Below are 20,834 nucleotides of genomic sequence, written 5' to 3' on the forward strand. Positions count from 1 at the left end.
TGGTGGCACCGACAGGTGACAGGGAACCGCAGCAGAGGGATGAAAGAGCCGCAGGTGGCTTCAGAGCCGCGGGTTGCCAATCCCTGTTCTAGAGTCTCAGCATCTTTTTTATAATGTGCTGACCAAGACACCTAAGGAGGCATTACGAGAGAAGTATAAGAAAGGGAATTTCTTTTGAATGATTGTTTCTGAATTCTGCAGTCAGAAAACCTCATTTCCAGACCTGTGGCTGAAATGTCCAAAAAGTACAATCATAAGGTCTAGAAACCTTTAAAGTTTTCAAGCTAATAAAGCAAGTGCAGAGAATATCAGGAATGCAGAGCAGTTGCCTGATTACTGCTGAAAACCACGTCTTGATTCCTGTATTATTATCTCCAATAGCTTTTTGAAGTTCCGCTACATAATCTACTGTGTAAGATAAGCAGGCATGTCCCTAACACTTCTCGCCTTTTAAGACAGCTCTAGAGGGAGTTTTACTCTGTGTGCCATGGAGACATTTTTTCACATCCTCCTTCATCTTGTGACCCCAAAATCCAAGATCTGTCCAATCTGACTTTTTGCAGAATGTCTTTTGTGTTCCACTTATAACCCTAATTCTTGCATTGCTGTTTCTCTCCCCCCTCCCCCCCACTAAGCCTGCCAGTGTGACCTCCAGGGTTCCACCAGCAGCGTCTGCCATAAACTGGGAGGACAGTGCCAGTGTAAGCCCAACGTTATGGGTCGGCAATGTGACCGGTGTATCCCAGGCACTTACGGATTTGGACCTTATGGCTGCAGTTGTGAGTAGCTAAGGCTGGACCTGCCTCATTTTTATCTTTTTTCAAAGTGTATGCATGGCAGGAAACACACAAGCACAATAACTACCAGCATTCAAAGTCAGAGAGGGATGAAACAGCTGGTTGAAAGCAGGGTACTCTTTGTTTGTATTGCAGCACAAGCAATATTAAGATATAGGATAGATGGATGGATGGATGGATGGATGGATGGATGGATGAAGAGATAGATAGATAGATAGATAGATAGATAGATAGATAGATAGATAGATAGATAGATAGATAGATAGATTAGATAGATAGATAGATAGATAGATAGATAGATAGATAGATAGATAGATAGATAGATAGATAGATAGATAGATAGAAAGAATAGAGATAGATAGATATAAACATTGATGATGATAGACAGACAGACAGATAGACAGATGATGATGATAGATAGATGGATAGAGATAGATAGATAGATAGATAGATAGACAGACAGACAGACAGACAGATGATGAGATAGATGGATATAATAGAGATAGTTAGATATAGACATAGATGATGATGATGATAGATAGATAAATAGATAGATAATGAGAGATGGGAGAGAGAGCTGATAGATAGATAATGAGAGATGGGAGAGAGAGATGATAGATAAATAGATAGATAGATAGATAGATAGATAGATAGATAGATAGATAGATAGATAGATAGAGAATGAAATAGATGGATATAATAGATATAGACATAGATGATGATGATAGATAGATAAATAGATGATAGGTAGGTAGGTAGGTAGGTAGGTAGGTAGGTAGGTAGGTAGGTAGGTAGGTAGATAGATAGATAGATAGATAGATAGATAGATAGATAGATAGATAGATAGATAGATAGATAGATAGATAGGAGAGAGAGAGAGAGAGAGAGAGAGATAATGGAGAGATAGGAGAGAGATGATAGATTACATATAGTATAAACTAAGTAAAAATATAATCAAATATATTATTGTTTTATAATAAAACTACATAGTTTAAGATATCTAATGTTTTACACGAACACAAAAGAAAAATACATTTGGTGTAGAAAAAAATGTAATGATATATTAAGCTACTTTTTAAAAAAAGCCCAAAGGTTGGGGGAACCAATGCAGTACCCAAGTAAACGAAAACCAAAATAATGATGGAAAATACTTAAATATCCAACAGTGATTAAATTTGAACCGAACCTAGGCCACATGAGATGATATTATCTAGTCTTTCCTCCTCATCCATACAACAGTAATTCAATGGCTGCATTGAAAATTTTTATTACAGCAGCTTTTAGAGTTTGAGATACAGAGGAAAAAAGCATCTCTGAAAAGACAACATGGCCACAGGGATGGGCTGCTTTGGCTTCTCACGGGTCCAGGAGAACCCCTAGCTAAGAATCTGTCTAGTTCGGAGAAGCTGCAAATACCACCCCTGGCTGGCCTGTCCCCCCTACCTCACCTCTCCAGCCCCTCCCCTCCCAGGAGTCCTCACGTGGCCCATTTGGGATGTAGGTAAGTACAGAGCTTGTGCCTGGAGGTTTGGGGAGGGTGAAAAATGGGCCTCCCAGAAGCTCCGGAAGGCCAGAAACGGGCCCGTTTCCGGCCTCCAGAGGGCCAGAGGGAGCCTGGGGGGAGTCCGTTTTCACCCTCCCGGAGGCTCAAGGAAAGCCTTCGGAGCCCAGGGAGGTCAAAAACGCTCTCCCCTACTGTGGTGCAGGCGGCCGACTAGGCCACGCCCACCATGGCCACACCCACCCAGCAAACAGGCAGAGAACCTGTTGCTAAACTTTTTGAAGCCCATCCCTGTAAGGTCATCATTATGCAGTTTCCAACAGCTGAGGTCACTTTGAAGGAGTTGTTCTATTTGCCTTTACCATACTATAAGTAACAAAACAACCAAAAAATGCTCTGAGCCAGAGGTGAGATGGGCATAATATCTACATCAGGAAACTCATTATTTGGGCCTCCACTGGGAACAAATATATTCTCCATCTATTCTGTTCAACAGAATAGATAGCCGCCCTAACAGATAACCAGGGATGAGATGCTACTGGTTTGGACTGGTTCACCTGAACCGGTAGTAAAAATGCTACTGGTTTGCCCAAACTGGTAGTAAAATAAATGAAACCAGTTCAGGCGAACCTGTTTTTCCAATGATCATCTGTGATGCACAAATTATATTAGCTAGAAAGCAGGATTTCCTGCTTTCTAGATAATATAAATTGCGCAGCAAAGCGGATTCCCTCCCTTGCTGTTCGCTTACCTTACCTTTTTGACGCTCTGCGTATGCGTGGGAGGTACTGCGCATGCACAGAGGTGAGCGCACGCTCACATTGCTACCAAAGCGATAGCAAAGATAAGTGGATTTCACCCCTGCAGGTAACTGAGTGACACCCCAATTTATCAGAAATCAGTGAACAGATTTTGCACACAGTGGTTTACATCATTTACACCAGTGGTAGTCAACCTGGTCCCTACCGCCCACTAGTGGGCGTTCCAGCTTTCATGGTGGGCGGTAGGGGTTTGCTGTAACTCTGCCTTATAAATTTTATAAAGTAAAGTTACTTCCCTACTTTATAAATCACCTTACTGTGGAACCGGTGGGTGGTTAGAAAATTTTACTACTAACAGAGATACAAAAGTGGGCGGTAGGTATAAAAAGGTTGACTACCCCTGATTTACACAATGATGTCATTGCTGAAATGAAACGTTGAGTGCCAAATAATCTCCTTTGCATAATACCTCAATACAGGTAGCCATCAACATACAACCATTCGCTTAGTGACCGGCTCGAAGTCACAGTGGCACTAAGCAACCTACGATCAATTCACATTTATGACCATTGCCACATCCCCATGGTCACGTGATCCAAATTTGGACACTTGGCAACTGATTCGTATTGACGACAGTTGCTGCTTCCCAGGATGCTGTTCTGATTCTCACAAGAGGTAAATAATCCTTTGTGATCTTCGGACAAGCAAAGTTGATGGGGACGCCGGATTCCTTTTTCAGCCGTGTTGCTAACTTAAAAACCGCAGTGACCCTTTTAACCATTGCAGCAAGAAAAGGTCGTAAAATGGGGCAAAACTCACTTAACAGCTGTCTTGCTTTAGTAACAGAAATTTTGGCCTCAATTGCGGTTGTAAGCTCAGGGCTGCCTGTATTGACACAGATTACATCCATCCCTGCAATTCCGTTCTCATTCAACGGACACCCTTGAATAAGGATGAGCCTGCCTGATCCGCCCCCCAGAATAAGATCTCCATTGTTTGTTGATCCCTGTTTTTTTTGTTTTGTTTTCACAGCCTGTGCTTGTTCCCCTGAGGGCTCGGTCTCCAAAATCTGTGACCCGGTCAGTGGCCAATGCCGATGCCAGCAGGGTATCATAGGACGCCAGTGTGATCAGTGTCCACTAGACCAGTGGGGCTTCCCTCACTGCCGCCCTTGTCACTGTAACGGGCACGCAGAGAAATGTGATTCACACACCGGAGCCTGTCAACAATGCCGAGATTATACAGCAGGCCGCCATTGTGAAAGGTGAGTATGGCAGACCAATGGAAAGTTATAACGTAAGGCCCCGCTTCCCTAAGCCCTGGTAGAAATGTTGTGCTGAGAACTATTGATGAAGCATTTTCAATGAATAAAATGTTTTGACAGATGTATCTATTTTATGCTGGGCAGGATTATGATCAAAGATAGAAGTCTTCTTCCCCCACCTTGTTCTCAGCCTCGAAGCAATTTAAAAGAGCCTTTCATTTATTCTCCCCTAAAAATGGCATTACTCTTACTGCGTAGATTCCAATCTTCAGGGGAAGAGTTGAGCTGAGCTTGCAGAGTTATTTTAGGAAGAAGAACCTGTGTGACATCTATGAACAGGTCTATAAGGAGACAATAGATAAATAGCAATAGCAATAGCAATAGCAGTTAGACTTATATACTGCTTCATAGGGCTTTCAGCCCTCTCTAAGCGGTTTACAGAGTCAACATATCGCCCCCACAGTCTGGGTCCTCATTTCACCCACCATTTCACCCTTGAGCCGGTGAGATTAGAACCGCTGAACTGCAGATAACAGTCAGCTGAAGTGGCCTGCAGTACTGCACCCTAACCACTGCGCCACCTCAGCTCTTTGATTGCAGAATTAAATAAACAATTGATGGTATAGGAAGTTTAGTGGAAAGTAGGTTACCTATGAGTTTGAGGGGGGAAATGTTAAGAAGGCAGAGGTAGTATTCAGCCGGTTTGTACTGATTTGGCCAAACCATTAGTGGAAATTGCGGGCCCACCCACTCGCTCCGGCTCTATGCTGTCCTATTTAGGCATGTTTTCAAGCCATGTGCATGCATGCAAGCTATGTGCGTGATCAAAGTATATTTGCGGAAGGCTGAGCACACACGCGGGCTCACATTTGCAAAACCGGTAGGGAAAGTAAGTGAAAACCACCCCTAGTTGGAGGGTGCTGTAGAGTGCAATATTAACTTGTAGAGTGTGATGGTGAACCTATGGCACGCGTGCCACAGGTGGCACGTGGAGCCATTTCTCAGGGCGCGCAAGGTATTGCCCTGTCAGCTCCAGCACACATGCGCATGCTAGCCAGCTGATTTCAGCCTTCATTTTTTGCTGTTTTTCACCCTCCGGAGTCTTCCCTAAAGCCTCCAGAGGGCGAAAAACAATCCAAGGCACAAACCAGAGGTTTGGGAATGGACTTCCGGTGTATGCGTTGCACCGTTTTTCTCCCTCCAGAGGCTTCAGAAGGCTTCCCTGAAGCCTCCGGAGGGAGAAACACAGCCCTATGGGCAATCCGGAAGTCAGTTTCCAAACTTCCGGTTTGCACGTGGGGCCATTTTTTGAAAAATTGCCCAAAGCAACACTTAATGATAATCATAGGGTACAAATAAGCAATCAAATCATACTAGGAAACAATCAATATAAATCGTATGGATACAAGTAACAAAGTTATAGTCATACAGTCGTAAGTGGGAGGAGATGGGTAATAGGAATGATGAGAAGATTTATACTAAGCTTGATAAAATATTGATATAAGTGCCCATTCTGGACAATACTAATTTTGTGACAAATAACCTTGAAAAGGTCATGACAATTTTAGATGTCCATCATTGCTTGGATTTTTGCTTCCCTTGCAGGTGCCTGGACGGTTACTATGGAGACCCAGTCCTGGGATCAGGGCAACAGTGTCGGCCGTGTCCCTGTCCTGGATATCCAGGTTCTCGGCACTATCACGGCATTTCGTGCCAGGCTGACAGAGAGACAAACCAGATCGTTTGCTTGTGCGCTCCTGGCTACACAGGTAAGGTATACAGGTAATTCTCACTTAACCACCTGTTGCTTGGTGACAATTCAGAGTTAAAGCAGACCTCCACCAAACTACAACCCGATTTCAAAATTCCGACAGTCATGTGATCACTTTTCATAACTAGCTTGCGTTTACGGCCATTTGTGATCTCCCGCGATCACACGACTCTGATTTTCTGCAGGTTTTTCTTTTTTCTTTTGCTGTCTTGGGCATTTATTTCCAGTTTCTGGCAACAACAACAAAAAAGCCCATTGGAAAACACGGGGTTGTTTAACAACTATGGCATTTGCTTAACAATCATTGCAAAAGAGGTCATAAAATCAGGTGCCTAACAGCTACCATGGCATATCTGCAATTACAGGCTCAATTATGATTGTAAGTCGAGGACTACCTGTATCCTGGGGGCAAGGAAGGTGTATGATTGCCAACAATAATTTAAGTTTCAGAAATCTGTGATGCTCCATCCTTTGCAAGCCCATCTTCTCCGATTCCCCTTTGAAGCATTATCGGACTCTTGCCACAATTATGCTAAATTGACCTGCTCATCATGTGACTCATCAAAAGAATGCAGTCAGCAGAGACTTGAGGTCTTTTTCAGACCGATGGAGGGAGCAGAAACCGTAGACCCATAGAGTCCCTGGAGATACTTCATCTGTACAATTGTGCAGTCTTAAGATTTGCAAGCCAATCACTTGATTTATCTTCTGCTAATTTCCCCTCCCTTCCGTGCCCATACAGACACACAGTAGCAATAGCAATAGGACCTAGAACATATACTGCTTCACAGTGGTTTTACATCCGTCTCTAAGCGGGTTACAAAGTCAGCATATTGACCCCAACAATCTGGGTCCTCGTTTTACCCACCTGGGAAGGATGGAAGGCTGAGTCAACCTGGAGCCTGGTAAGATTCGATCTGTCAAACTGCTGCCAGCCGGTGATCAGCAGAAGTAGCCTGCAGGACTGCACTCTAACCACTGTGCCACCCAGTACATACCCAACTGGGACAGTGAATGTAATTATTAACAGAATAACAGGGCTTTGGAGGTCTTCTAGTCCACCCCCCTGCTTAGGCAGGAAACCCTACACCACTTCAGACAAAGGGTGATCCAATATCTGACTTTGGATACCAGAAATCCTATCAATCTAAATTTCTTCCATCAACTTCAACCCAATCCCTTCTCCCGATTCCTCAGAAATTTAGTAGTATTGGCTGATTGTGAAGTAGTAGAGGAAAGAGAAAGTTTAAAAAAAAAAATCTCATGGATAACTTGCTCTTTTTCTGGCAGGGCCACGGTGTGATCGCTGTTCCCCTGGCTATTTTGGAAGCCCTGGGCAGGAAGGTGGTGCCTGCCGCCCTTGTCAGTGTAACAATAACATTGACCCCAGTGACCCCGAGGCCTGTGACCCACACACTGGTCAGTGTCTACATTGCCTTTACAACACTGGTGGACCCCGCTGTGCCGAATGTCAGCCTGGCTACTACGGCAATGCCTTTCAACGGAGCTGTCGACGTGAGTGAGATAGCCACAGCAGTAGCACTTAGACTTAAATACCTCTTCATAGTGCTTTACAGCCCTCTCTATAAGCTATTTACAGAGTCAGCACATTGTTGCCCCCCCCCAACATTCTGTGTTTTTATCCAACTCGGAAAGATGAAAGGCTGAGTCAACCTTTAGCCGGTCAGGATTGAACTCCTGGCAGTGGACGCAATTAGCCTGCAATACTGCATTCTAACCACTGTGCCACCAGGGCTCTTGATTGAGCTTGAATGATATTCAGGAGGAATGAGAAGGGGCTTTTGGGTGGTCTCCTTAAAATTCTGAGATAGTGATTAGTCTTTATTTAATTTCATTTCCTTCCTTCCTTTCTTCTGGGAGCTAAGGATAGAGTGCATGGGACAGAGATGGGTTGCTCCCGGTTCAGCCCAGATCGGGCGAACTGGTAGTAGCGGCGGCAGGAGGCTCCGCCCACCCGCCCGGATACTTCTGTGCAGAAACGGCACGCGCGCGGATGAACATGCCTGAACCGGTAGTAAAAAAATTGGCAACCAACCACTGGCATGGAAGAATTATTTCATCCTTCCAACAGTAATCTGATAAAGTCGATTGGGTTGAGAGAATATAGAACAGTGGTCTCCAACCTTTCCAGCTTGGTGGCCCAATGCAGTGGGGGGAGAGGCTGTGGGTGGCAGGCGGACATGCTCTCTGTTTGCACAAATGCAGCTTTGTGTGCAAGCGGTGGGCATTTGCCCGCGAAGCAGAGCTGGGTTGCTACCGGTTCGCACCGGTTTGGGTGAACTGGCAGTAACGCCGGGAGCAACCCACTGCCGTGAAGCTCCACTCAAATGAGTGGAGGATGCTTATGCTCGTATGTGAAGCTCCAAATGGAGCTTTGCATGTGAACGCAAGTACCCTCCATTCATGTAAACGGAGCTTTGCACACGAGCGTAAGCACACACCACTCACACGAGCGGAGCTTCGCACAGGTGCGCTTGTGAGCTTTGTGAGTGCACACTTGCCCATCGCTCGTGCGGCCCAATTTCGAACAGGCCACAGCTGGTAGTGGGCCATGGGCTGTGGGCCACGGATCGTGGGCTGAGAATTGGGGACTCCTGATATAAAACATAGAATCACAAAGCTAAAAGGGACCTTAGAGGTCTTCTAGTCCAATCCCCCTGCTCAAGGCAGGAGACCTTACACCATCTTAGTCAAATGGTTGCCCAGTCTATGTTTGAATTTAAATTCAAAAATCACATTTCGGTGGTCCTGGTTTCTGACCAACATTTCAGTTCTCATTTATGCTCATAATATTGTGGGGAAAAAACTTTGGGACTGGAGCCTACGTATACTGCTATCAGTGGGAGAAAACTTAGAGCCTTCTTCCATGTAGTTTCTGTATCTGAGTCAATGTTGGCCACTTTTCCCCATGTTGATTCGCATCCCAGCTTTTTTTCAACTTCACCCAATACTTCGTAGTTTAAACTAATCTGAGCTGGGTTCTTAGAAAACTAAGTAAGCTGGTATAGAAGTAGGGCAGCTAATCCGGGCTCATTTTCTCTGCTCCCAATTTAGCAGTCATGGAATTAATTCCCATCTCCCAAGAACCCCAGGACATTCCAGAGGTTTCCCATCCCTTCAAACAGCTCTTCTCTCTCCTTCCTCCCAAAATCACATGTACAGTCTGTGCATTTGTCCATCGGAATTAGTGCATGTATATTTGCCTGCTCATGTCTAAAACATTCCTATTGATTAATAGCTTAATCAATCCAGAGAAGCCTCAAAAATCTTCTGGGCTGGGATGTCAATTGATGTGTATATTTAATCCAAAATGGGTGGACTGCTACAGGTTCTCCGGGGTTCAGGAGAACCTGTAGCTAATGTTATGGCTGGTTCGGAGGCTGGCCACACCCACCCCACCCCTCCAAGGAGTCTCCAAATGGCCCATTTTGGATGCGAGGTAAGAGCAAGGCCCTTGAGGAGACTCCGGGAGGGGGGAAAATGGACCTTCTGGAAGTTCCGGAAGGCTGGAAACAGGCCCGAGGGAGGCAGTTTTTGTCTTCCCAGAGGCTTGAGGAAAGCGTCTGGAGTCTGGGAAAGTGGAAAGTGGTGGAGGAGGCTGACTAGGCCATAGCAACCATGGCCATGTCCACTCAGCAACCATGCAGAGAGCCCGTTGCTGAAATTTTTGTAGCCCACCCCGACCCAAAAATCTTGACACAGACTAGCAAAATGGTGTTTGAGAGCTGTTCCCAAACTGGATTCGTGTGTGTGTGTGGTGGGGGGGGGGGGACGAGACCTCTAAAACAAGACTTCACTGAAAGATCCTATGTGATTCTCACAACTGCACCTGAAGCAAAATCAATATATGCTTATGTCTTCCTTCTGGAATTCTTAAATGCTACACATGCTGCAGTCTCGTGAATCACATCAGATCCTGTAGGTGGATGAAACAGAAACTTTGTCCATGGTGTAGGGACTCAGCACCCACCCCTCTCCTAGAAAAATGAAATATCCTGGGAAATATTGAAAAGGCAGAATATTATATTTCCCTGGATGTGAAAAGGGAGAAACATGTTTTTAAAGACAAAGTAGCTCCCTGCAGCTTCCCGCTTCCCTTTTGTCAATGGGCCATTAAAAGGCCTGGGTCAGAGTGTTCTACATAACAAAGATCCCCCTTCAGCTCCAGGGTGATGGGATTAAGGCATGATAGTATTGGCCCTTTGCCCATCTCAGCACAGGGCATCTGGGAAGAAGAAATGCTCAATCAAACTTGGACTCAAAGCACAGCCTAGAGAGTTGCCCCTGCATGGCCCCATGGGAGTCTGACAACCAATCAGAATACAACTCAAGATCAAAGGCCAGAGAGGGCATAAAACCAGGGACTTTCAGCATCTCACCATTTTTTCTTCTTCACCCAACATCTGGAAGCATGTGATCCCCCTTTTCTGTTCAGGAGTTCAAGCCATGTGATCCATCCAATCCACCATAAACCATCTTTCCAAGCAGCCTCCATGTTTCCAGTGTCTTTCCCCCCACTTGGAGCCGAACCCAGAAGGACATTTCTTCCAATGGTGGATTCCAAAGAAAATTCTTGGCAGGAAAAGCTGTGAGCCAGGCAGGCAGGGAGGTTGTTGCTTTACCAATGCTAATCCTTACTTTTTTATCTCCCAGGCTGCACTTGTAATGAAATAGGCACTTTGCCCACCCACTGCTCCGAAGGCATCTGCCATTGCGATCAAACTACAGGCCATTGCCCCTGCCGTGCCAACGTGGTGGAAAAGAACTGCGACAGATGTGCCCAGAACTTCTGGGGTTTCGGCAGCGACTTGGGCTGCCAGCCATGTAACTGCGACCCGACCCATTCCTTGCGTGCAGACTGTAACATGGTGAGGGATTAAGACCTTGGAAAGTTAACCCCACATGAGAGGTGCTAAAATAGGCCCAGTGACTTTGGGGCTTCGGCTATATCACTTGCCCTCATTCTAAATTGCTTTTTTTTTTTTAACTCAGTTTACAGGGCAATGCCACTGCCAGCCAGGTTTTGGAGGTCGTGTTTGTTCTCATTGCCAAGAAAACCACTGGGGCGACCCAGAAGAGCAGTGCTTAGGTAAATAGGAGCATTGAATGTAATCGGGCACTTTCTATCGACAGTACAATGTGCACACAAAACAGCATATTGAAAACCCTATCAGATTAAGAGTTGGATTTTTGGGAGGTTGGGAATAAGTTAAGACTTGTGCCAGATTGTAAACCAGCCTTCCCTGATCTGGCGTATTAGATGTTTCCTGCCATCATTCTCATTAGAATCGAAACTCTTTAATTTCTAATCAAAGCTAGAAAATGGAACGCTCTCATACAAATGAAAGTGTGAAATGTCTCATACAACCGTAGGCTTATAACAAAGGATCGGAATATATTAGTTTTATGATATTTCAGGTTGCTTATTTATGCCCCCATATTTTGGTATCTGTGCTTGATTTTCTTTATTGTGTTATTTATTTATATTAAATACACATCGATTTAAAGGTTGCATTTTCAATTTTAAAAAAATTGAAGCCGCACACTTGGGGAAGATACTAAATTGGTATCTTGCTCTAACCTCCATCTCCTATCAAACCTATTCTGTAATTTAGTAGTTGACCCAAAATATATAAAAAATAGTATTTACAATTATATACGATGACCTGGTTCACCGACAAATGCACGTCCGACAAATGCGCGCTGATAAAACCTCCACGACAAAACGGCGACATTGAAAGCACGCCCACTAAAGCGCGTCAACAAATGTGTGCCGACAAAAGCGCGCCATCAAAAACAATGAGAAAACAACGGTAACAATGGTAACAACCCTAACCCTAACCCTAACCCTAACCTAAAAACCCTAATCGCGCTTTTGTGGGCGTGGTTTTGTTGGCGCGCTTTAGTGGGCGTGCTTTCAACGTTGCCGTTTTGTCGCGGCGGTTTTGTCGGGCGCGCATTTCCTTCCTTCCTTCCTTCCTTCCTTCCTTCCTTCCTTCCTTCCTTCCTTCCTTCCTTCCTTCCTTTCATTCATTCTCTCGCTCTCTGTCTCTCTGTCTCTGTTTCTGTCTCTCTCTCTCTCTCTCTCTCTCTCTCACACACACACACACACACACACACACACACACACACACAATATCTTTATTATTAGCTTATTAACTTTTCTTGGATATGACCTCTGTCTTTGCACTCTGCAGCTTGTAAATGTGACCCGATGGGCTCTGAGAGCCCGCAGTGTGACCGTCTCACTGGACACTGTTTATGCCGCGGCAGCTTTACAGGGAGAAACTGTAACCAGTGCCAACGTGGTTTCCAGAAGAATTTCCCCCACTGTTCTCCCTGCCACAAGTGCTTTGGCCAGTGGGATCTCGTGCTGAATCAGCTCAATGAACAGCTGCAAAGGCTGCAGGACAGAGTGCGGGCCCTGAAGGAAGGTGGCCCCATACCTGAAGCCAGCAACAGCCGCCTGCGCAGCCTGGAGAGCAGCTTGGCTTGGGTGGAGCAGCTTCTGATGGATGGAAAGAGTCTGAGTGGTCCTGTGCTGCAGGAACTCAACAACCTCCTAGCAGATACAAGGTAGGAGAAATGGGTATGCCGATAGGTAGGAGGTGGGGAGAACAGATAGGAGAAACAGAGATGTGGTCTCCTGTTCACTTTCTGTGCATGACACATAATCTTATTTTTGATGATGATCATCATTATCATCATCAGTTGTTGCATTGCATTGACATCCTTCAGTCTCAAAAGACTATGGTATCATGCTCTGGAAAGAGGTCAAAGTTGGAGTGTCCTCTCCAGAGCACAAGGCCTGGGTAGATTAATATGGAGGATAGACTGTTACCCAAGCAGCAGATCCCCCCTCTCCACATCGCTGAAATAGTCCAGTGGAACGCCAGAGCCGATACGATTGGTTCCAGCTGCATCACAGGAGTCACCAGAATGTGGTTGTACACAGTCACGAACTGCTTCCGGGACTCCGGCTCTGGATTTAGCCTCGAGGTTGACTCCTGAAGCCTTTTCCTGGAGTGGATATAGCCACAAGTCAGTGGAGGTTTGTAATCAAGAGTCTCCCTTCTCCTAGAAGATGGTTCTGCCACTTTATCTCATCGATATTTTATTCATTTGATTTTATTTGATTCATCAGTTGTTGAATGTAAGGCTTAAGACCATCTTAGTGAATTCTCTGTACAGTTACAGACCTTGCCTAGAATTCACTAAGATGATCTTAAGCCTTACTTTCTATTTCTTTTTATTATTATTTTACTTATTATTTATTAATATTATTATTTTTTGCCTAGACGTCTGTAGTGACTTAGTGACTTCTAGGGAAAAAAATCATGGTAGGTTAAAAAACTACCAATGCCAGATTCACTTAATGACCATGTACCGTATTTTCCCAAAAATAAGGGTCTTATTTTCTTTTGACCCCCGAAATAAGTACTTGGCCTTATTTTCGGGGAGGTTTTATTATTTTTGAGGTGCAGGAGTCGGCGAGCGTGGTCACCTCATGGCTGCTGCTGTGTTGCAATATTTTCGGGGAGGGCTTATTTTAGCGCATGCGCTCAAGAGCCTAATTGGGCTTATTATCTGGGGATGTCTTATTTTCAGGGGAACAGGATAATTCATTTAACAATTGTGATTATTCACTTAATGACCATAACATAAAAGGTTGTATAATTGGGTGCGGCTCACTTAATGACTGCCTTAGCTACTGACATTCCAATCCCAATTGCGTCAAGGAAGAAGGAAGTGGCCTCAGATTAGCGGACAAAGACCAGACAAGGTGAGAAAGGAACCTAGAGTAAATCCTTACTCTCTCTATCTGTTGCCTATTGCCCCCTGGTGGACAGTTGTTGAAGAGGCACTGTTCAGGTAGTTCTCGACATATGACCACAAAGGAGCCCAACATTTTTGTTGCTGAGAGATTTGTTAAGTCAGTTTTGCCTAGTTTAATGATCTTTCTTGCCACAGTTCTTAAGTGAATTACTATAGTTGTTAAGTTAGGTTGTTAAATGACTCGGGCTTCCCTATTGACTTTGCTTGTCAGAAGGTTGCAAAAGGTCATCACATGACCCCGGGACACTGCAACGGTCATAAGTACAAGTCATTTGCCAAGTTTCTGAATTTTGATCATGTGACAATAGGGATACTGCAACAGTTGAAGGTATGAGAAACAGTCATAAGACAAATTGTTTCAGTGCTGTTGTAACTTTGAATGGTCATTGAATGAACTGTTCTAAGTCAAGGACTACCCGTACTTTGGACTGCAGCTCTCACAGAAACAACAATACATACACACAGGGTCTTGAAAATCATATACCGTATTTTTCGGAATATAAGATGCACCTTCTTCCCTCAAAACAGAGGCTGAAAATCTGGGTGCGTCTTATACACTGAATACAACATTTTTGCCTCCCAAAATCCCACCCCTTCACCAAAATGGCTGTGCAGAGCTTTCAGATAGCTCCTGGGGGCTGGGGAGGGCAGAAATGAGCAAAAAACAGCCCTTTTCTTGCTTAATTTTGCCCCACCCCACCCCCGAGGAGCACTCTATAAGCCTCCTAAAGGCTATCCATCCCCTTTTTTTGACAAAAAATGGGGCTGTTTTCTGCTTGTTTCCCGCCTCCCCCCCCCATTCCCCAGGAACACCTTACAAGCTTCCTAAAGGCTATCCTTGCCTTTTTAAAAAAATAAAAAATAAAACAGGCCCCTTTTTGCAAAAAAGGGGCCGCTTTTGAAAGGTTTGCAGAGTGCAAAAACTTTCTTTTTTTAATTTGCCTCTTCAAAACGTTGGTGCGTCTTATACTCTGGTGCCTCTTATACTCCAAAAAATACGGTAGTTCATAAAATTTTGGAACTTTACCTATAATGATAATTCTAGGGTTTATTTTAATGACTTTTTGAACACCACGGATCTCTATCCTTTCCTTTGAAAAGTCTTCCTGAATTAAAATTCTAAACCTTTAAAGAGAGGAAGAGGAATAATGGGGATATATACATCACTGAATTATTTTCTTTCTGTATTTCATTTATATCCACCCCTTGGCTGCATGTCCTCTATCCTATTCATGGTTGTATAATATCCATTGATCTGGTTTTGTTTGAGTGCCTTAAATTATGGCTTTCCTTGTTTTTCTTTTTCAAATCCTACTGAATTTGACTTTGAAGTTTTTCTTTTAAAGCAGAAGGGGGTCCCCCAGGAGGGGAATACAGACCACTGAATTATTTTGCCTCTATGTCTCATCTACAGCTAGTCCTCAACTTAGAACCATTCATTTAGTGACCATTCAAAGTTACAATGACCCGGGGAAAAATGACTTACGACCGTTTCTCACACTTACAACCATTGCAGCATCCCCATGGTCATGTGATCAAAATTCAGATGCTTGGCAACTGGCATGTACTTCTGATGGTTGCAGTGTCCCAGAGATCATCCCTTGCAACCTCCTGACAAGCTAAAGCCAATGGGGAGGGCAGATTCACTTAACAACCATGTTACTAACTTAACAGCTGCAGTGATTCATATAACTATTGGAGCAAGGAAGATCGCAAAATGGGGCAAAACTCACTTAAGAACTATCTTGGTTAGCAACAGAAAGTTTGGGCTCTATTATGGTTGTAGGTCGAGGACCAGCTGTATATCCTACCTTTATTGAAAGGAACATCTTGGCCAAAAAGCATATGGCGGAGTGGGACCTGTGCCCTTATGTTGCCCTCCTTCTCTTAGGGCAGACATGGATAAGCTGTGGGAGAACCTGCAAGATACAGATTCGTGCCTGGATAGCACTGAACGGAAAGTCACAGAGAAGAGGGACCAACTCAATGCATTGAATGAACAAGTAGAGGAACTGAACCAGACTGTCAACTACCTTAGAAGTCAACTGGGAAAGATGGTAAATGCCAGCTTCAATGGTAAGGAATCCAGTTTTGGTCGCCACGGTGTAAAAAAAGATGTGGAGACTCTAGAGAGTGCCGAGAAAAGCAACAAAGAGGATTAGGGACTGGAGGTTAAAACACATGAAGAACGGTTGCAGGAACTTGGCATATTGAGTTTGATGAAAAGAAGGACTAGGGATGACATGATAGCAGCATTCCAATATCTCAGGGGTTGCCACAAGGAAGAGGGGGTCAAGCTATTCTCCAAAGCAGCTGAGGACAGGACAGAAAAGCAAACTAACCAAAGGTGGAAACTAATCAAGGAAAGAAGCAACCTAGAACTGAGGAGAAATTTCCTGACAGTTAGAGCAATCAATCAGTGGAACGACTTGCCTCTAGAAGTTGTGAATGTTTTTGCATGGAGTGGCTGGATCCCATCTTGTCAATTTATTTTGTGCAGTATTGTGCTTTTATCTTGTTTTGCTATAATGTGAGCAGCCTAGAATCGATTCAGAGTCGAGCCATGACTGAACTGAATTAAAGAAATTAAAGAAAGCATACTAGTTCAGGCCCACAGCAGAAACTCTATTGAGGGATGACACAAAAGACCGCTGTTAATTAAAACTAGACGAGCAACCTAGAACTGAGGAGAAATTTCCTAAAAGTTAGAACAATTAATCAGTGGAACAATTTGCCTCCAGAAATTGTAAATGCTCCAACACTGGAAGTTTTTAAGAAGAGATTGGATAACCATTTGTCTGAAGCGGTGTAGGGTTTCCTGCCTAAGCAGGGGGTTGGACTAGAAGACCTCCAAGGTCCCTTCCAACTCTATTATTCTATTCTAATTGTAGTTGCCATGTTACATAAAAGGAGCATCCATACAAGTCATGTTTCTTTCTCGATTAAATCCTGTTTTTCCTCTGCCGGCAGAATCTTTCCGTAGCATCGTGGAGTACTTCCAGCAGTCAGAACAGGCCCTGAGGCAGGCCAACACCTCCGTTAGAGGGCGTCAAAGTCCCGTGGTCCAAGCCAAACATACCCGGCTGGCCACGGTGGAGCTGTTGAGACAAAGAGGAGAGGCTTTTCGCAAGGGAGCAGCTGCTCACCAAAAGGCTCTGAATACTATCCAACGAAAAGTTGATGCCCTCAGCCTGAACAGGATCAACCAGAAAGTAAGTTCCATAAGAGGGAAGGAATAGCAATTGGAGAAGCCAAGAGGAGTTTGCTGGAGATGAAATGGTAGCCCTACCCAAACTGCCCTCTGGTTAGACTACATATGGACCAAAGTGCCAAATCTGCAAGTTTGCCAGTTCTAAAAAGTTTCCCTCCCCTCCCCCACCCATTCTTGATGTTTGCAAGCCAGCCAGGTTTACTAGGTTGAATTTGAGAACTTTTCTGTAAGAATGGTCACCTAAACGTATATGTTTTTGGTGCGTATGCTTCCAAACACACACATTTTTTCTTTGCTATGGTGTCTAATACACACAATTTTTAAAATATTCCCCGTCAGGCCTCGAGAATCAAGAATGGCATATGGAATACCGGATTTTTCAGAGTATAAAGTGCACCGGAGTATAAGACGCACCAAGGTTTTGAAGAGGCAAATTAAAAAAAAGTTTTTGCACTCTGCAGACCTCCCAAAAATGGCCCGTTTTTCTCGGTGTTTTTTTTTTAAAGGGTATGAATAGCCTTTAGGAGGCTTGTAGAGTGCTGGGGGAGGGGGGGGGCAAAAAATCTTTTGTCAAAAAAAGGGCATGCATAGCCTTTAGGAGCCTTGCTGATTAGTCCTGAGGGCTGGGGGGGGGGGTGTAAATTGAGCAAAAAACAGCTCCTAAAGGCTATGCACAGCCATTTTGGTGAAGGGGCGGGGTTTCAGGAGGCAAAAAATGCTGTCTTTAGTGTATAAGATGCACCCAGATTTTCACCCTCTTTTTTGAAGGAAAAGGGTGTGTCTTATACTCCGAAAAATATGGTAACTTCTGAGTAGTTTCCTTTATTGTTCTTCACCTATAGACAGAATCTTGCCAGACTAAAGCAACTATCTACATAGCTACAGCTACATTTAACTATAAGTTATAATCTTGGGAACTGCTAGTTTTAACTCTCTTCCTGCTGAGCAAACTTTCCAAGCTCTGTTCCTCTTTGCCCTCTGGAAAGCAATCCCTTCCCCCTGGGAATCCATATTACATTCCACCACATCCCTTAATGCAATAGATGTTTATACATGGCAATTTGTATTTTGTTGATATTTTTCCCTTGTGTGTTATTTTTAATAGAAATCACATTGCAGAATTTGGAAAAAATGCCGATATCAAAGTTAGGTTTATGCATATTGTTTAAACAAACAAATAAAAAATAGACAAGTTAGCAGTCAGATGCATATTGAATTCATTTCCCTTTCCTGCTCCTTGTTCCCGAGTCTGGCATTTTCATTCTTGGTCTGTTGATGAGGTCCAGAGGTCATCAATGATCTCTTTTTGCTGGATAACCTTTGTCTGTTGTCCTAGATCTGCGGAGGTTTTGGAGACGAGGCCTGTGAAGACGCTCCTTGTGGAGGAGCTTCCTGTAAGGACACTTCAGGCCAAAGGCACTGTGGAGGCCCTAATTGTACTGGAGCTCTTCCTGTGTCCATCAAGGCCCTACATTCGGCCCAGAACATCTCCCAGCAGCTGGAGACCACAGCAAGTCAGCTGGTCACCATGGTTAATAAGGTACAATGCCAGGCTGACTGTATGGAAGCATCCCATGATGAGATACTGTTAATTTGTAGAAAAACATTTCTTAGTTGATTTAACGTATGTATATATGTACGTACTTTTGTCAGCTGTAACGAACCAGGGTGACATAGGGAGCTGATCAGAATGGTGTGCATATTTCTACTTGCCCACTGATAGGAATCTTGCCAAACTAATTTTATTTATTTATTTATTTATTTATTTATTTGTTTATTTGTTTATTTATTTATTTATTTATTTATTTATTTATTTATTTATTTATTTATTAAACATGTTTGCCTTCCATGTCACCATGAGGTGATCCTGCAGTAGCTAAGTCACTAACCTGGTTGTTAATGAATCTCATGACCCGACAAAAGGGCGAATGTCAAAACCGCGCCCGACTAAACCGCGTCGCTAAAACAGCGACGTCATCAACGTGGCGACAACAGCGCGGAGACAGAAGGGCACTTTACAATAGCGCGTCGACAGAAAGCCGATTTAACTTAAGGTAAGGGTTAGGTTTCGGATTAGGTTTAAGGTTAGGTTTAGGGTTAGGTTTAGGGTTAGGTTAGGTTTAGGGTTAGGTTTAGGGTTAGGTTAAGGGTTAGGTTTAGGGTTAGGTTAAGGGTTAGGGTTAGGGTTAGGGTTAGGGTTAGGGTTAGGTTCAGGGTTAGGTTAAGGGTTAGGTTTAGGGTTAGGTTTAGCGTTACGTTTAGCGTTACGTTTAGCGTTACGTTTAGGGGTTAGGTTCAGGGTTAGGTTTAGTTTTACAGTCTCCGTGCTGTTGTCAGCGCGATTCAGCGCTCATTTGTCGGAGCGCTTTAGAACACGCGGTTTTATCACCGCGGTTTAGTCGGGCGCGGTTTTGTTGTTTGCCCTTTTGTCGGTGAACCAATGAATCTGGCATCCCCATTGATGTTGCTTGTCAAAAGGTTGCAAAAGGTAATCACATGATCCCAGGATCAGAGTGTCAGAGTTCCAAATAGCATCCAAAATTAAATCAGAGTCCAAGGCAAAGTATTGCTCAAAGTTCCAATTTATTAAGAGAGCCATGTTGGCACATCTGGGAAAACCCAAATCTGAAAGCTTCCTGGTTTTCCCCACCCAGTTGAAAGTTGAAGATCTTGCCCCCACACGCACAAGTCCATCACATGGTCCAATCTTCCACTACCCTGCTGGCAGTTCCACCCATCCAGTTCCGGTCAGGTGCAGAGATGTAGAGAACAAAAGATGACCTTGGGCTTCAAATGAAATTTTTATTTTGACAACATCACATTCTACTCCTTAATATTCCCCCTCCCAATTCCCCACTAATGAAACAGCATAGTAGAATAGAATATTAGTGTGGCAGGCTAAAGATCCCAAAAGGAACCGCCTGCAGGCCTGACACAGAGGTGGGTTCCTACCAGTTCCGACTGGTTTGGCCAAGTAGGTAGTAACTTGGCCTATCATACCCCTGAACCGGTTCTATTGGCAGCGCTGTAAATGCTGCCATCTTGCTGCCATCATTTTTTCAATACTGTGCATGCGCGCATAGTACGCATCAAGTGCACGTGGGGCACATCCTTGAGAGAACTGGCAGTGGCAGCAGGTGGAACCCAGGATGCTGCAATGGTCATAAGTATGACCCAGTTGCCTTGTGTCTGAATTTTGATCACATGCGCATGGGGATGCTGCAAAGGTCGTAACTGTGGGAAATGGTCATAAGTCACTTTTTTCAGTGCCGTTGTAACTTTGAACGGTCACTAAATGAACTGTTGTAAGTCGAGGGCTACCTGTAAATAAACATTCTTCCTTAAAAGTCAGGATATTGTTCCTCTTGTGAACAGTTCCAATGTGTACCCACAAAACTGTCAAAAAACTCAAAATACAATAAATGGCATAGGTTGAATTGGAAAAAAAAAATCAAGATAATATTTACCGCTGTTCAAACAAAACCCCTCCTACATGCATTACATCAGGGATGTCAAACTCAATTTCATTGAGGTTGTGTTTGACATCAGGGGCTGGGGTAGGCGTGGCTATGGCGGGCATGGTCAGCTTGACATCACTCAGGTCGAGGGCGCCTGTGGTGGCCCAAACGCTCTGCCAGCAAAAATGGGTTCCCGAGCTTCGTTTTTGGCTGT

General features: G+C 44.2%; 1 protein-coding gene across 2 annotated transcripts in view; it reads left to right on the forward strand.

The window, feature by feature from the left end:
• LOC106554258 (laminin subunit beta-1) overlaps positions 1 to 20,834 on the forward strand; it is a 106,021-nt gene that overhangs the window by 63,399 nt on the left and 21,788 nt on the right. For both annotated transcript variants that reach the window (XM_087708709.1, XM_087708710.1), the window contains exons 20-29: positions 636 to 779; positions 4,092 to 4,323; positions 5,929 to 6,092; positions 7,385 to 7,609; positions 10,769 to 10,983; positions 11,108 to 11,204; positions 12,313 to 12,691; positions 15,843 to 16,027; positions 16,922 to 17,163; positions 18,499 to 18,702. In XM_087708709.1, coding sequence (XP_087564835.1) covers positions 636 to 779; positions 4,092 to 4,323; positions 5,929 to 6,092; positions 7,385 to 7,609; positions 10,769 to 10,983; positions 11,108 to 11,204; positions 12,313 to 12,691; positions 15,843 to 16,027; positions 16,922 to 17,163; positions 18,499 to 18,702 — 2,087 coding nt within the window. The remainder of the gene's footprint in view (positions 1 to 635; positions 780 to 4,091; positions 4,324 to 5,928; positions 6,093 to 7,384; positions 7,610 to 10,768; positions 10,984 to 11,107; positions 11,205 to 12,312; positions 12,692 to 15,842; positions 16,028 to 16,921; positions 17,164 to 18,498; positions 18,703 to 20,834) is intronic.

The sequence above is a fragment of the Thamnophis sirtalis genome, unplaced genomic scaffold (genome assembly GCF_051295495.1).
Source record: "Thamnophis sirtalis isolate CommonGarterSnake01/CBP01778 unplaced genomic scaffold, rThaSir2_p1.2 scaffold_3, whole genome shotgun sequence".
NCBI classification, from domain to species: domain Eukaryota; kingdom Metazoa; phylum Chordata; class Lepidosauria; order Squamata; family Natricidae; genus Thamnophis; species Thamnophis sirtalis.